General features: G+C 44.7%; 1 protein-coding gene across 2 annotated transcripts in view; it reads right to left on the bottom strand.

Moving 5' to 3' along the window:
- The window catches only part of Ubash3b (ubiquitin associated and SH3 domain containing B), a 143755-nt gene extending 135007 nt beyond the window's left edge, over positions 1-8748 (bottom strand). The window contains exon 1 of one of the 2 annotated variants that reach the window (XM_026402698.2): positions 8373-8748. In XM_026402698.2, the coding sequence (XP_026258483.1) occupies positions 8373-8533 (161 nt within the window). In that variant the 5' untranslated portion in view covers positions 8534-8748. The remainder of the gene's footprint in view (positions 1-8372) is intronic. The other variant, XM_026402699.2, reaches the window with a different exon arrangement.
- Positions 8749-15451: the final 6703 nt, after the last annotated feature.

The raw sequence follows: 15451 nt of genomic DNA, 5'->3' as shown, positions 1-15451 counted from the left end.
TGGCAGGACTGAAACATCGCAAGGAAAATGGGAATGTTAGCAAGATGAAACAAGAAAGGGATCACCTATCATGTACCCTGAGCTCCTGGCAGAGGACTCTGGCCACTGTTATATCCAACTGCCTATCTTCTAGGGAATAGAGAAAAACCAGTGATTCTCCCAGAAGCCTTTGGGCAAAAACCCAGTGGCCCATGGAGAATCCTCAGAGAAGAAAACAGGGCTTTCAGTCCCTATAGGACCTCAGGCATCATTGTCTTGGCACTGATTCTGCGTCCTGCTTGAGGCTGTGCCCATCACAGTGCAAATAATCTATTCTAGGGTGTGCTTCTCTCTCTCTCTTTCTCCAGGCCTTGACTCTTGATTCCATTTGAGAGTAATCAGAAGACAACCATATGGTAACCCTTCGAGTCCCTAAGCCCAGCCATCTATTATAGTCAGTGGCTTGGTCAGGGCTGGCTCTACTCTGGGTTTGCTTGTGCTTAGGCCTGGCATCCTGTCAGGTCCTTCTGGAGAGAGAGAGAGAGAGAGAGAGAGAGAGAGAGAGAGAGAGAGAGAGAGAGAGAGAGAGAGAGGCACATGGGAGCAGAATGCAGTACTGAGGGGGAAAGCATACGTTGGTCTTTACCGCATCTCGTTATTTTGTGTCTCAACTCAGAGAGGAGTGAGGAAAAGCGCCCAGAGCCAAGGCCACAAAGGAAGCCATGCAGCATTCAGCACTTGAATGGCAGGAGAACCTGCCCTCATTACTGAAACCCAGACACTCTCCAACTGCTTGCATGAGCCAGTCCTCTGAATGCTCACAACATTCTCTGAAGTGAGCATTGATATTGCAAACATTTTATAGACAGAGCTGAGCATGGTAGCAGGCACCTGTAGTCCCAGTTACTAAGGAGGCTGAAGCAGGAGGATCACTTAAGCCCAGGAGTTAAAGGTGAGTCCGGACAACATAGTGAGACCCCATCTCAAAAACAAAACCAAACAAATGTATAGATAGGAAAACAGAGGCAACTTGCCCAGCCTCACCTGCTGGTGAGGGTCAGAGCTAGGATTCAAACCCAGGCTGTCTGGACCATTGCCATGAGTTCAAACTTCTGTGCAGAGGGATAGGGCAGATAAAGATGGGGCTCTTCGGTTTCCATATGTTCCTGTACAGGGACAGCCCCCTGCTCGTGAGCCTGCAGGGATAGTGAAGGTACTGACAGCACCACCAAGCCATGGCCAGCTGGAGAGTGCTGGAAGGACATAGGACTCCCTAGGTTTGCTGCCTCTGAGAAGCAAAACCTTTGGTTCTGGCCAAGACAGTCCCCAGGCAGCTGGAGTCTGAGGCAGCTGTCCCCAAGCAGGGGACAGAGCCAGAAGACAAGATGCTCTTCAATCTCCAAAGCACTTAATCTTCTGACCCTCTATTTTCTGGTCAAATTATGAGTGAGACTTGATAGTGATTATGGACGTGAATCTGCTCTGTCATCTCTAAAGTGGTCTAAAAACCTAAGATATTATTAGAAATTAGGGCGTAACAGAGAATTTTCATAGAAGTTATGTGCAAGTGGTTATAATTATGCTACTAGCACATTTGAAACTTCAAGGTCAATCAAAAGAGACAAATTACTGATACATGGAAGATCTGGATCAAAAAAAAAAAATATGTTGTAGTCCCAGTGACTTGGGAGGCCAAGTCAGGAGGATTTCAAGTTGAAACTAGCCTCAGCAACTTAACTAGGCCTAAGCAACTTAGTGAGACTCTTTCTCAAACAAACAAATAAATAAATAAATAAATAAGATGTGAGGATGTAGCTAAGTGTTAAAGTGCCCCCAGGTTCAATTCCCAGTATCAGAAAGAGAGAACAATAATAATAGATTTTTTTAAAAAACCTATTATGCTGAAAAAAAGAAGCCAGGTACTTCTGTGCTGTATTTTATGACGACTCCTGAATGCAAATTAATCTATAATGATGGAAAGCAGACAGAAAGCTGCCCAGGACTGACTGCAAAGGGATACAAGAAAACTGTTATCCCTTTGCAATGGATGTGTTGTGTCTTATTTTGGTGATTACATGGTACATTCATTTGTCTAAATGCATAGATCTTGAAGTAGGTTTAATTTATTGTACATAGTTTTACCTCAATGAACTTAAAAAGAAGGCATGTCCAGGTCTTTCCTTTTAGCCAGACACAGTGGAACTGTAATCTCAGGAGCCTGAGGCAGGAGGATAACGAGTTTGAAGCCAGCCTGGACAATTTAGTAAGACCTTGTCTCAAAACTTGAGTGGTAGAGAGCTTGCCTAGCATGTGTAAAGTCCTGGATTTAATCCCCAGTACCACAAAAAAAGAGAAAGAAACAAAGGGTGTTTACTTTTAAATCAGGACCTCTGTGTAGCCTAAAAAGTTCACTGGACTTGAAGTTGTAGCCTGAGGCTGTTAATGGCAACAGGGTCTCCTTGTACCAACTGTGTGACTGTGGGCAAGTCCCTAAGCTCCACTGAGCCTCAAATCTCCTTGCCTTTAAGACAACGTGTGCTCAACCACTCAAATTTACAGCTCTGTTGTGTTAATTAAGGGGGATATTTAATGCATGTGAGAGTAATTTTTAAATTACATAAAAACACACAAATATCATGTGCATGTGTGCACAGTTTTATGGCAGATAGATTAGAGACTTCCTTGCCATGACCTTCTATAAGACCTGCCCATCTAGAGACTTCCTTGCCATGCCCTTCATCTCCACGTGGGCCCCTATTTGTCTTCTCTTTCTAACCAACACAGCTACTAGGAAAGGAGCCACAGATCCCAGGCCAGAGTCAGAGACATTTCAGAGATGCTGGTTTGACCAAGTGCTTTTGGAGGATCCAATGTCAACCAACAGGTAAGCTGGAGAAAGCCAGAGAAACTAGATCCTTCAATTCCCGGGCTCTGCAGGTTGCTTCTCAATTCCTTCTGGAGCCTGCTTCGAGCTGCCTTTATTTTTGGGCAGTGAGGCATAGCTAACAGAGCTCACTGTCCAAAGCCAAGTTGGAGGCGCCCTTATTCCAGCTCTTTCCTTCTGTTTTGCTCCTTAACATTGAACAGTGTTCAAATATTCTCAGTTGGAAAACAAAAAAACATTCCAATAGTTCATGTAAATCCTTACCAGACACCTCCACTACCATCTCTTCTCCTTGCTTTTCTTTTAGTCCAGCAAAATAAGACCATAATAAAACCTAGTGTTCAAATTCTATTTTGTAAATTTACAAGGTCTTTTCTATCCATTCTCCTGTTTAATCTTTGCAAAGCTTTCTTGAGTTAACAGGGCAGGTATTACCATGCACACAAGCTGATCACAGTACTGAGGGAAAGGGGTTAAATGCAAGACCTAAAAGCTTCAAGTATCAAGCTGGACTGAAACTTGGGATCCTCAACTTCTGCCAGTTCCTTACTCAAAAATACTATTTATTTATTTATTTATTTATTTATTATTTATTTATTTTGCAGTGCCAGGGATGGAACCCAGGGCCTTTTGCATGCTAAGCTATTACTCTACCACTGAGCAGCCAACCCCCCCCCAGCTCCCAAAATTATGATCTCTTATTCATTGAGGAAACATACCCAAGTCATTTGCTGTAGACAAAGTTCCAGCCATAGGCAGCCTCAAAAAATAAAAATAAGAAACAGGTCAGGGTTGTACCAGCAAAGACTCCTAAGATTCAATTATTTAGTAACTTACTCTAAGGCCCACAGTTGGCCCCAGGCTAAAGTAGCATAGGACCCTCAGTCCCCCAGAGGCCATAGAGATCAGCAGGGGACCTCAGTGCTTGGCAGGAAGTCGGGTGCACACCACACAGCTCTTATCAGAGTTCCTGTCCTGTCATACTCAGCCCCTCTCCTGGCTGGGGCCTCCGCTTCCTGGGGCCTCTGCCCATGCGTCCACTTGACCTTTTCCTTCCAACAACCTCACTTGCCTGGAGGAAGCTAGATTTTTATTTTTAGAACTTTTGGAACAGGGAAGTGCTAATGAGTATAGAAAGAAAAAGGAAGGGATAGGCCATTTTGGCCCCTTGAAATTTTCCTTCCTGTTTCGTCCCTAAGACCTCCTTGCTCCACACCACACACATGCATCCCACAAGATCTCCACTGTCCACCTTTCTCCATGGGAAGTTTCTTCTACAGCAGTGTCTACATTGGCCTGAAATTCTTATGGGTTGAAAAAAACCCAAGCCTAGCTCCAGGAGTAATGAGCAAGAGAGAGCACACTCCACGTCTCCCTGCTTGGGCTCAGCCCTGCCATTCTGTGCTTTTAGCTCTGTCAAGCACTTAGCAAGCATATACTCATTGAGCATGTTCCCCTGAGAGGGCACCAGCCATGCCCTTAGGGGTTAAGTGACTTTTCAAGCCTGCAGCTCAGCACAGCATAGGCTGAAATGGGACCAGGCCTTCCTGGCCTCTGTCCTCTCTGCAGCCCACCCAGAGCCCAGCCAAGGTGTGTCCCTTCTTGCTTCTCACTACTCCAGACCCAGTTATGCCTCCAGGAAAAACCTGGCCTTGCTGCCACCACTCTCCCAAGGGCCATGCTTGGGACGTCATTCTCATCCCTTCTCAAGGTGTCCTAGATATCATTCTCATCCCTTCCTCCTGGACCTGTTCTTTCCTGCTTTAGATTTTCATCTTGCTCCTTCCTCCAAGCAGAGGACTTGAGAAAGAAGTCTCTTATCAATGGAGCCCGATGCCCTTGCAATCTTTCTTCTCAGTTCTCCAGAATGAAGTTGAAAGTCTGCTCTCTGAAATCTGACCCCTCTTGTTACAGATCTGAGTTATTGAGGGGAAAGCCAATTGCACTAGCCTTTCTGGGATAAGGTAGAGAAGATTAGGCCTGCTCAGGGAGTTGAGGTAGATCAGATGACCTCTAAGAGCCCTGGGCATGTGGACACAGAATTTAAAAAAGAACAGAAAACTCCACCTCCCTCCCACCAGGCCTTCTCTGTTACTAACTTTGGTAAAGAAAGGCAGCACCAGGCGCAATAATAATAATAGCTGTGATAGACTAAATAATGACTCCTCAAAAGATAGCCACAACCTAATTCTTAGAACATGTGTATGCTACCTTACATGATAAAGAAAGGACTTTGCAAATATGACTAAGTTCACCATCTTGAGATGGGGAGATTGTTCTGGATTGTCCAAGTGGGTCAAGTGCAAACATACATATCCTCTTATACATAATGGAATACTATTCAGCCAAAAAAAGGAATGAAATCCAGTCATTTGAATAGAAACTAAGATCATTATGTTAAGTGAAAAAAAATAGGCACAGAAAGACAAGTACTACATGTGAGATCTAAAAATTCACCTCATAATATTTGAAAGAAATGTTGGTTTATCGGAGGCCAGGGAGAGTAGGAGGAGGAAGAAATAGGAAGAGACTGATCAATGGGTACTAAGTTACAGTTACATGGGAGCAAGAAGCTCTAGTGTGCTATCTCTGCATAGCATGTATATGACTATAAATAACAATAATGTACCAAATATTTCAAAAAGTTAGAAGAAAATATCTTGAAATTTTTCCCATAAAGAAATTATTAAATATTTGAGGTGATACTTAAGTTTAGCCTGATTTAAACATATACATGTATCAAAACAATACATGATGCCCCATTAATATGTATAATTTTTGTTTCATATATCGGTTAAAAAATAGCTGGGTGGTGGTGACACACACCTGTAATTCCAACAACTCTGGAGGCTGAGGCAAGAGGATAACAAGTTCAAGGCCAGTCTTAGCAACTTAGTGAGGTCCTAAGCAACTTAGAAAGACCCCCCTCAAGATAAAAAATAAAAAGGGCAGAGGATGTTGTTCAGTAATAAAGCATAAAGCATCTCTGGATTCAATCCCCAGTACCAAATAAATAGAGTCAGGTTCAGGAGCACACACATAGCTTCTCAAGATACTGAGGCAGGAGGATTGCAAGTTCAAGGTCAGCCTGGGCAACTTAACAAGATACTGTCTCTTTAAAAAAAAAAAAAGTGGGTGGGGTTTGCTGAGGATGTAGCTCAGTGGTACAGTGCTTTCCTGGGGTGCAGGAGGCCTGGGTTCAATCCCTAATACCCACCACCACCACCACCAAATTACTACATGTAATGCAAGATTTCTAAGAGATGTGCAAAGGGAGATCTGGCACAAAGAGGGCATGACAATATAACAATAAGGATGGAGATTGGAATAAGGTAGCCACAAGCCAAGGAATGCCAGCAGTCATTAGAAACTGGAAGAAATATGAAATGAATTCTCCCCTAGGGCCTCCAGAAAAAGCATGGCCTTGCTGACACCTTGATTTTAGCTCAGAGATACTGATTTTGTCATGAGAAAAAACATTTCTGTTGATTTCAGGCACACAATTTCTAGTCACTCATTACAGCAGCCATGGGAAACTAATTCAGCATTTAACACTTAAGGACTGTGCCCTATGTGTCAGGAACTGCTCTGACCATTGCACCCACATTTAATCATTCACATCTTGTCCCTAGATGTGAGACCTGGCAGTGCAGACACAATGCCTGGGTTTCTATTCCAGCTTCACTGCTTACTATTGTGACCTTAAGTAAGTTATGTAACCTCTATAAGTCTCAGTTTCCCAATTCATAAAATGGGCAAATAGTACCTTTCTCATTAGTTTGTGAGGGGGGGAATGGGTAATAAAGATAAAGTACTTAGAATAGTATCTAGTAAGTATCCAATAAATGCTAGTTCTTATGAGATTTTCAGGAGTAGAACAAGCCAAAATTAGACCATCGCACTAATGTGTCAAGAACCTGGGCAAGGCCTCCTGGATTCAGTTCAGGAAAAAATATTCCCTTAAAGCCTGCTGAATAGCAAATATGACAGTGTAAGAAGTCCAGCTAAGTACTTTTTCCCTTAATTAAGCAACTCAGGTCTTTAATGCTGGCCTCATTTCAGAAAAGAATGAGGCTAGGACTAAGCTAATTCTGCAGCATTCCCAGATGCTACCTCCAGCTCTTAAGAAGAGTTACGCACATTGTCATTCTTAGGAAGGACCTAACTTGCAACACTCACACCTGACACACCCCAGCAGAGCCCACCACATCTTCTCCCAGCAATTTTGGCATCCAGAATTGGAGCCTTCATGCTTGGAAGTCAATGGAAGGCAGAAACCTTTGGTCCACGTTGTGACCTTCCACGAAATGTGGTCAACACAACTCCAACCTGTCCCAGTGGCTGGGTGGAATGAGAAATTCATGAATTTGTTTTGATAAAGAGGTTAGGGTACAGTCAAGATAGTAAAGAATAAAGTTCATCAGGGACAAAGGAGGGAGACCTAGAGTTACCATCTTGTGGGGTATGGGGGGGAGGAGAAAAGAAAGAACTTTCATTTGCTTGGCGCTTTCTGATAAAGTTTGCCCAACCCTCCTGTTCAGGTGATGTCATTGAAAGATGGAAAGGAGCAGCAAGAACCCAGGCTTTGTGCCCTCACTTCTCCAACTGGGGAGAGGGGTCTGGCCCCAGGCTCTGGCTTCCTCTTAGGCAGGGTTCCAGCCCCCAGACTCGAATTGACCAGCTTCCGAAGACGCCTGCTGCTGCTGCCCGGGTGCTGGCAACCAGGCATCTTCTCACCCAGCTGGCTGTCCTGGCAGCCACCTGCGCTCTCTCTGCCCTTCCCTAGCCCACCTTCGGGGAGGAAGGAAAAAGGAGGACAGCTCCCCCTCCTTACTTTCAGGCACCCACAGATTCCTGCACTGCCGTCACCACTGACGAGAACCCGGGTCCCCTGGAGGAATCGCTTCCCCTCATTCCATCCTCCCTATCAATGAACACGCAGCAACACCCACGCTCCCGCTCCTCCTACTCCGGAGGGAGACCAAACCCGAGACCGACATCCGGAGCTGGAAGACGCTACAGGGGGGGCGCCGGCTTCCCTGCCCCGCAATCCCTTGCCCTTTCCCAGTCACCAGAGGGTCCCAAGCCAGCCCAGCATTCTGGACAGAGAGGTTGCCAGAGTCCTCCAAGGGGCCCCTCCTCTTCAGGGAGCTCAACGCAGGAGACCTCGGGAAGCGCGCGCGACAGAACCGCTTAGCTCCACCCGTAGGGCCCGCGCACTGGGCTCTGAGCACCCTAACCGGGACTCGAACACCATACCTGTGCCCCCAATCTTTAGACAACCCGAATCAAGCCCTCAGCCCAGCGCTCCCCCGCCGCCTCTTTTTCCAGTACCACGGCCGGGAGAGGAGTCCCGGGCTGCTCTCGCGCCCATTCTGCCCCCAACAGGTCGTGGGCAGCGGGGAGCGCGCCGCTTGTCAGGCAGACGCAGGGAGGCGAGCCGGAGCGAAGCCGAGGGCCGGCCGTGCGGTGTGGGAGAGGTCGCCGGGACTCCCAACCAGTCACTTACGCGCGGGCTCTGGGGAACCCCATGGAGAGGAGCACGTCCAGCGCCGATCCATGCTTGATGGTGCCGGGGCGCTGCTGGCGGTTCCTCCGGGGGGTGACTTTGCTGTACAGCTCCTCTCTCGCAGCCATGCCGAGCGGGCTGGGGGTGCGGTACTGAGCCATGGCTTAGCGGCCAGCCATTGCCTGGGAAGGCTCCCCAGCCGGTCGTCCGGCGCGGGCCGGACCAGGGGAGGGGGCTCCGCGATCGCTAGCCAGGCGAGTGGCGGTGGCGGCGGAGGCGGCGCTCCGAGCTTCCCTAGTGTCGAGACTCTGACGCTTCCTGGTGAGGCCACCGGAGCCAGACGCTGGCAGGCAGCTTCTGCGGGACCAGCCGTCAGCCAGGCGGGCCCCGGGTGCTCCCAGCGCTGCGCCTGCGGTAGCCCTCCCTACTCCGCCCCTTTCCTTCTCCTCGGCAAGCAGTCCGGGAATTTGCAATGAGTAATTTTTGAATGGATCAAAAAGGAAAAGGAGCCTTGTGGGCTGGCCCTGACTGGCCTGTACCCGGGCCCCGCCCCTCTCTTAAAGCGGCAGCGCTGTCCCAGGCTACTCGCGGCTGGGTTCGAGCTTCAGTGGGTCAGAAGACTCCAACGACAGAGGCTGCCAGTGTGCTTTGCTTCAGAGCGTCACTCCAGAGGCCCAGTCTTCTCCTGGTCTTGCATATCGAGCTGCGGGGACTCCAGATTCCAGATCAACCCTTTTAAGTTTTATTTGGTTCTTGATGACATTAATGGACCTGAAGCCAAGACCAGTAAGGCCCAGTTAAAGGCTTTGCCTCCAAAGGATCCTGCAAAACCTAAAGAGTTGTTATGACCATTGGAGGCCGAATTCCCATCAGCTAGCCAAGGTCTACACTGAAGACCTGCCACACTCTCTGTGACTGAGCTGTGACTGGACGGGGCCTTCTGGGGAAAAGTGGGTCCTCGGACTTTTGAAACTGACTGAACCAAGGAGTTGAGAGGACAGGCTGGAAGGGAGAAGAGAGAATGAAAGAAGACAGGAGAAAGGAGGAGGGCAGAAAGAGCATAGAGGAAGAGGGAAAATTATACCCAGAGGCTGATTCTCACAAGGAAGTGAGTATTCTGTCAACAAAAGCATTCAAAAATACATACATACATATATACCTACATACATACAAAAAAACAGGATCAGCTGGGCACAGTAGTGCCCACCTGTGATCCCAGGGACTCAGAAGGCTGAGGTAGGAAGATTGCAAGTTCAAAGACAGCCTCAGAAACTTATTGAGGTCCTAAGTCACTTAGGGAGACCCTGTCTCAAAATTTAAAAAATAAAAAATAAAAAGGGCTGGGGATATGACCCAATGGTTTAGTGCCCCTGGGTTCAATCCTTGGTACCCGAAAGGGGGGAAAATCAGAGCTGCACAGCAACAACAAATGAGTTGCACCACAGGTTGGACTAAATGCTTCCCACCCACCTCATAGTTGGAAGTCATGATTACCATTGCTCCATGCCCCACATCATAAATTTGGCTAAGGGAGTAGGACTCTTTCTTATTGTCCTCAGTCTGGGACAGAGCACTGCTTATTGTAACGAAAGAGGCATGGAGTAAACCCAAGCAGATTCTCTTTTCTGCATAATAATAAAACTTAGTATTTATTGGACTTCTGTATGTGCCAATAATTGTGCTAAGTATAATTGAATGAATTAACACATTGAATTTTTACAGTGCCCTATGAGGTGTGTATTTTTATTATACCAGTTTTATAGATGAGAAAATTCAGCTCAAAGACCCAAGGAAGATCGTTTACCTCATAAGTGCATCGCTAGAACTTTTACCCACTGTGGCTCCTGGACAATTTATTCTCCCCTCAACAGCCCCATTTGTCTCATGTGTATGAATCATAGTAACCTAGTATTGCATACACAGGATTGTCCAGAAACAGCAGCCCTCTACCCCTTCCTTCCCTGCTTAGTGTGTTGGGGAGAGGGGGGTAACCAGCTCCCATGGACTAGCTTTTTGATGTGGCCTTCCTCAAGGAAAAGGTTTGACTACGGAAAATGATACAGTTTCATTTCCTGAACCCTACCCTGGACCAATGGGTTTTCTACAAAATATCCAGTGGGCCTTTGGAAGTGGGGAGATAAGACTGTTGGTGCTTCAGCAACAATGTGTATAATTCTGCCTGGTGCTGTGTAAAGGATGAGGGACAGTTCATACCTCCTGGTTGAGACAGTTTATATTGCTTCCCAAGCAGAGGAGATGCGCAGGACCTTGCAGAACACAGAACAAAAAGACAAGACAGGAACAGGGAAAACATACATATTCTAACTTCTTTGGATGTGTTTGGTAAAGCATGCTGGACATTACTTAGTGTTCTAAAGTTTTTCCAAATGTCTTGGCTGAGAGTCAAATGGTCTGGAATCTAATCAAGAGAAATTATTATCTGTGGAAGTGCTTTGTGAAGCACAAAGCACTTCACGAATAATAAATTTACTGAGTACTTACTATATGCTAATGCCCTTCTTGGCTTCTTATGTGTGTAGTTCATTTAATTCCTTGACACAGCTATGAAGTAGCAACTACCATATTATCAGACTCTTTACAAAGGAAGATGCTGAAACAGACAGAAGTCAGTATCTTGTCCAAGATCATATGGCTCATGAATGGTAGTAAGGACTTGAATTTATAACATTTAGCCAAACAACTACTTACTTCCATTGTTAGGGTGACAGAGAGGATGTCAAATTTTAAGATGGTTGATTGTGATTGCCTTTATGACTTCTCCTATGCCCCTCCACATAGAATTGCTGGAGCTCTGTCTGGTTCTCCCAAAAGATTGAATTAATTGTCTTTGTTCCTGCCTCTAGGCAAACTGTGAGACAGAGGAAATGATGGGCATAAAAATAGTTTTAGGTGGCCTGGAAAAAGCACTATGGAAAACCAGGCACCTAAGATGCAAACCATTTTGTCTGGGGGCACTTTTACAGAAATCCCAGCTTGGCTTCCTCACCCTTCTTGGGTTCAGTGCCAGAGTTTGTTTTCCTTGGGACTGCTGCCATTTGTTCTGTAAGGGTTAGGGGGCTGGCAATTAAGATGCATTGTGCTTTAATTGTATTGACTTGGAAAAACTGGGAGAAGCTTTATAAACATCCATATTGTTCTGTTACAAAGAGAGAAGAAGAATGACTATTCATCTGACAGTATATCTTACAGCAGTGGAGAGGGAGGAGGTGGGAGGGAGCCCTTTCACAATGATGGCGCTGACACATCAGCATTAAACTGCTTCCTCGGGAGGGAGAGCAAGTTGTCATGTCCCCGTGCCCCAAAGCACTTTTGTTCATCTGAGCACCGTTCAACTCCATGCCAATGACCCCAGGCACTTTTTTGATATAGTAGTCCTTCTGAGATGGCCATGGGGATGCCCAGGATGTGCCCAGTTGACTGAACTTGTCATTTCTGAAGCGTGTCCTGTGTCTTTTCCTTGAGTATAGGTCAAGTGATTGCATTAAGAACAGAAAGTAAAGTCCACAGGACATTTCCAGTTCTGAGGACTGGGGTGTCGCCTTGGTGAAGGAGGGCAGTTTTTGAACTTTTGGATGACCTTAGCTCCTGGATTTCCTCATGGCCAGAGGATGTTGAAGCCATGTCCTGCCTTTCTCTATGCTTAGGTTTCCTCATCTGCCACATGAGGGCGTTCACTTGGGCTGATAATCCCTAGGACTTTGGAACTCAGGAACGTTTGGGGTGGGGTGGGATTCTCCAATTGCACATCAGGTGGATAAAGCATGACATCCCCTCTGGCTCTTTCAGAGCTGATACTTTCTCACTTTTCCTTCTCAGGAGTTTTATGTAAGATGTGGGAAGAGTTTAGAAGAAATGAATTTTAAAGCATGGAACTAGATGATTTTTAAAAACCAGTTTAATTTTGACAGACCATGATTGACTACAGGAAAGCAAAAGGGAAAGGAGAAGGGTTGGCCATGGGAGGAAGAGCTTTCTGGGAAGGAAGGATAGGGAAAATTGGGTTGGGGAGAAAAGAGAAGGGCCCCACAGGGAATGTTGGAATGAAGTGGACTTTACAAGGTCAGGCCAGTTCTCTGCTATCCCCAAGCACAAGTGAACCAGACCCAAGGACCTGGAACTGGAGGCCAGTTCAATCTCTTAAATTTGTCCCTAGGATTCAGAGTAGTGCTGAGCACATAGAAAGTTCACAGAGGCATGTGTTTGATTACCGATTGCTTATTTAATCTGTGAAGCCAAGTTAAACAGTAGGAAAGGCCAAGGCTGAAAAACAGAATTTGGAGCATCAGTACAAACCAATAAAAAGTTTATATTTTTCTCATATAGGGAAAAAAATCAAAATCTTTCCCTCAACTGCAAAAGAAAGAAAGAGGAGACTATTTTTTATTGTTTGCTTTTTGTTTTGTTTTGGGATTTTGCCATCTCTGAACAAAATCCCCAACACATCTATTTTGGAATCCATGTATCCATGTTCCTCCTCCTTAAGACCTCTGCCTGAATATATAATCTATCTATCTGTCTATCTATCTATCTATCTATCTATCTATCTATAAAGATAAATAACTTTTGACCTATGAAAACATGAGTGGGAACATTTTCTTTCTGCCAAGCCATAGGTAGAATATCCAGGAACTCTATCCAGTGATATTTCTCCCATTTTATGCTAGAAATTGAAAAATTAAAAGTGTCAGTTACTACCTCCCTCACCCACAGCCTGCTAATTCCCTACCCAAAAAACCACCCATTCTTTTTTTATTTTTTAAATTTGTTTTAATTAGTTACAGAGTTGAATGCATTTTGATACATCATATTTGGTGGAGTATAATTTCTCATTCTTCTGGCTGTACATAATGTTGAATCCCACTGCTTGTATAGTTATAGATGACCATAGGGTAATAACATCTGATTAATTCTACTATCCTTTCTACCTCTATACCCTCTTCCCTCCATTCACTCCCCTCTACCTAATCTAAAGTGACTTTATTCTTCTCCATTGTGAATTAGCATCCACACATCAGAGAAAACATTTAGTTTTTGTTTTTTGGGGGGGATTGGCTTATTTTGTTTAGCATAATATTCTCCAGTTCCATCCATTTACCTGCAAATGCCATAATTTCATTATTCTTTAAGGTGAGTAATATTTCACTCTGTGTGTGTGTATCACATTTTTTAAAAATTCATTTATCTGTTGAAGGCCATCTAGGTTGGTTCCATAGTTTAGCTTATGTGAAGTAAGCTGCTGTAAACATTGATGTGGCTGTGTCACTGTAATATGCTGATTTTAAGTCCTTTGGGTATAAACTGAGGAGTGGGATAGCTGGGTCAAATGGTGGTCGCATTCTAAGTTTTCTGAGGAATCACCATACCACTTTCCATAACGGTTGCAGCAATTTGTATTCCCACAGCAATGGATGAGTGTGCCCTTTCTCCATATCCTCACCAATATTTATTGTTGTTTGTGTTCTTGATAATTGCCATTCTAACTGGGGTGAGATAAAAATCTTAGTTTTGATTTTCATAGTTTTTTTTGTGACAAGTTCTGTTCTGACGTTGGATTATAAGTTTGGGAAAATAAGCAAAACAATTCACCCCAGTTTCCTCATCTTTAAGTTGAAACCAATACTTACCTCAAAGGGGATTTGTGGTAATTAAATGAATCATGAAAGTGAAAGCACCAAGCAAGGACCTTGCTGAGGCTCCTTCTGGATGCACCATTCATCTTCCCATTCTCGTGATATTTGTGCAGTTTCTTTGTTGAATTGGACTTGTGGGCACAGAATTAGATTATTTATACATGGCTTACTTATACTTAATTAGCTAGTTATTTAACCAGTCTATTTTTAGTAATACAATAAGCACCTACAAACACTTCACCTAGGATAAAAGCACTTGACAATAACCAATATCTATCCAGATAACACCTCCCCCAAGTCTATTCCTTCCTCCCAGCATCCCAGATACCTTTATTCTGCATACTATGTTCATTGTTCTCTTGTTTTTCTTTTTATATAGTTGTATTGTAGCTACAAGGAGTCCTCCAACATATACCAAACTTGTAAAGATGCTTTAAATATCATAAAAACACATAGTGCTATTTGTAATCTTTTGGAATCCCATTTTTTCCTTAATAGTATGTGGTTAAGGTATATGTTGAATATCAGGTAGTTCACTGGTTGTTAGCTATGTGATATTTCACTTTTCCTGTTAATGCACGTTTTGATTAATTACAAAATTTTCTTTTATGACTATGGTGTCATGAATATTTTTACATGTCTTCACCTGCACTTGTGCAAAGAATTACTTTTGTGTATGTCCCTGGGAGAATTGCTGGGTCATCTTCATCTTAGAAGGTAATGCAAACATGCTTTTCAAAATAGTTATACCAATTTATATTTCCCTCAATAACACAGAATAGATCTCTTTGCATTGTAGTTGCATGTAGCTATACAATCTGGGTTCTTTTATGCGACATTTGAGGACTAAGTTCAAGAGTTTGAGCTCCTATGTTTGACTTTTACTTTCTTCTTTATCATTCATTCATTCATTCACTCAACAGTCATTCAGTGAGCATCTACTATGTGCTGGGAACACAGAAGTGAATGAGATGAAGTGCTTGCTCCCCAGGAACCTACATTCCAGTAGGGGGTGACAGAGAGTAAAAGAATAAATATAATAACATACAATAAGTGCTTCAAAGAAAGGAAAACAGGGTGGTGTACTAAAGGTCAACTGAGGGTGGAGAGCTACTTCAGCAAGGATGGGTAGGGAAGGTCACCCTGTGTGGAGGTAACATGAATACCAAGATGGGAATGTTAAGGAGGCAGCCAAATGAAGGAAGTGGGAGGGAATTTTTGACAGACGGCACAGACACTACAGCTGATGTAAAGGAGAGAAGGCCCAAAAGAACAAACCAGGCCAGGGAAGCTCAAGGGGAGAATGAGGGGAGAAAGAGACAGGCAGGGGTGTGCCTCGGCCAGCTGGGGTGGCTGGGGAGAGCCCAAGGGTAAAAGTTCAGGGGACCTGGAACCGGTTGTTAAAGGGTCAGCAGTTGAAATCCATTG

This window comes from Urocitellus parryii, chromosome 4 (assembly GCF_045843805.1).
Source record: "Urocitellus parryii isolate mUroPar1 chromosome 4, mUroPar1.hap1, whole genome shotgun sequence".
Classification (NCBI taxonomy): Eukaryota; Metazoa; Chordata; class Mammalia; order Rodentia; family Sciuridae; genus Urocitellus; species Urocitellus parryii.
Note: the sequence above shows the minus strand (reverse complement) of the source record. Positions and strands in the feature narration are given on the sequence as shown.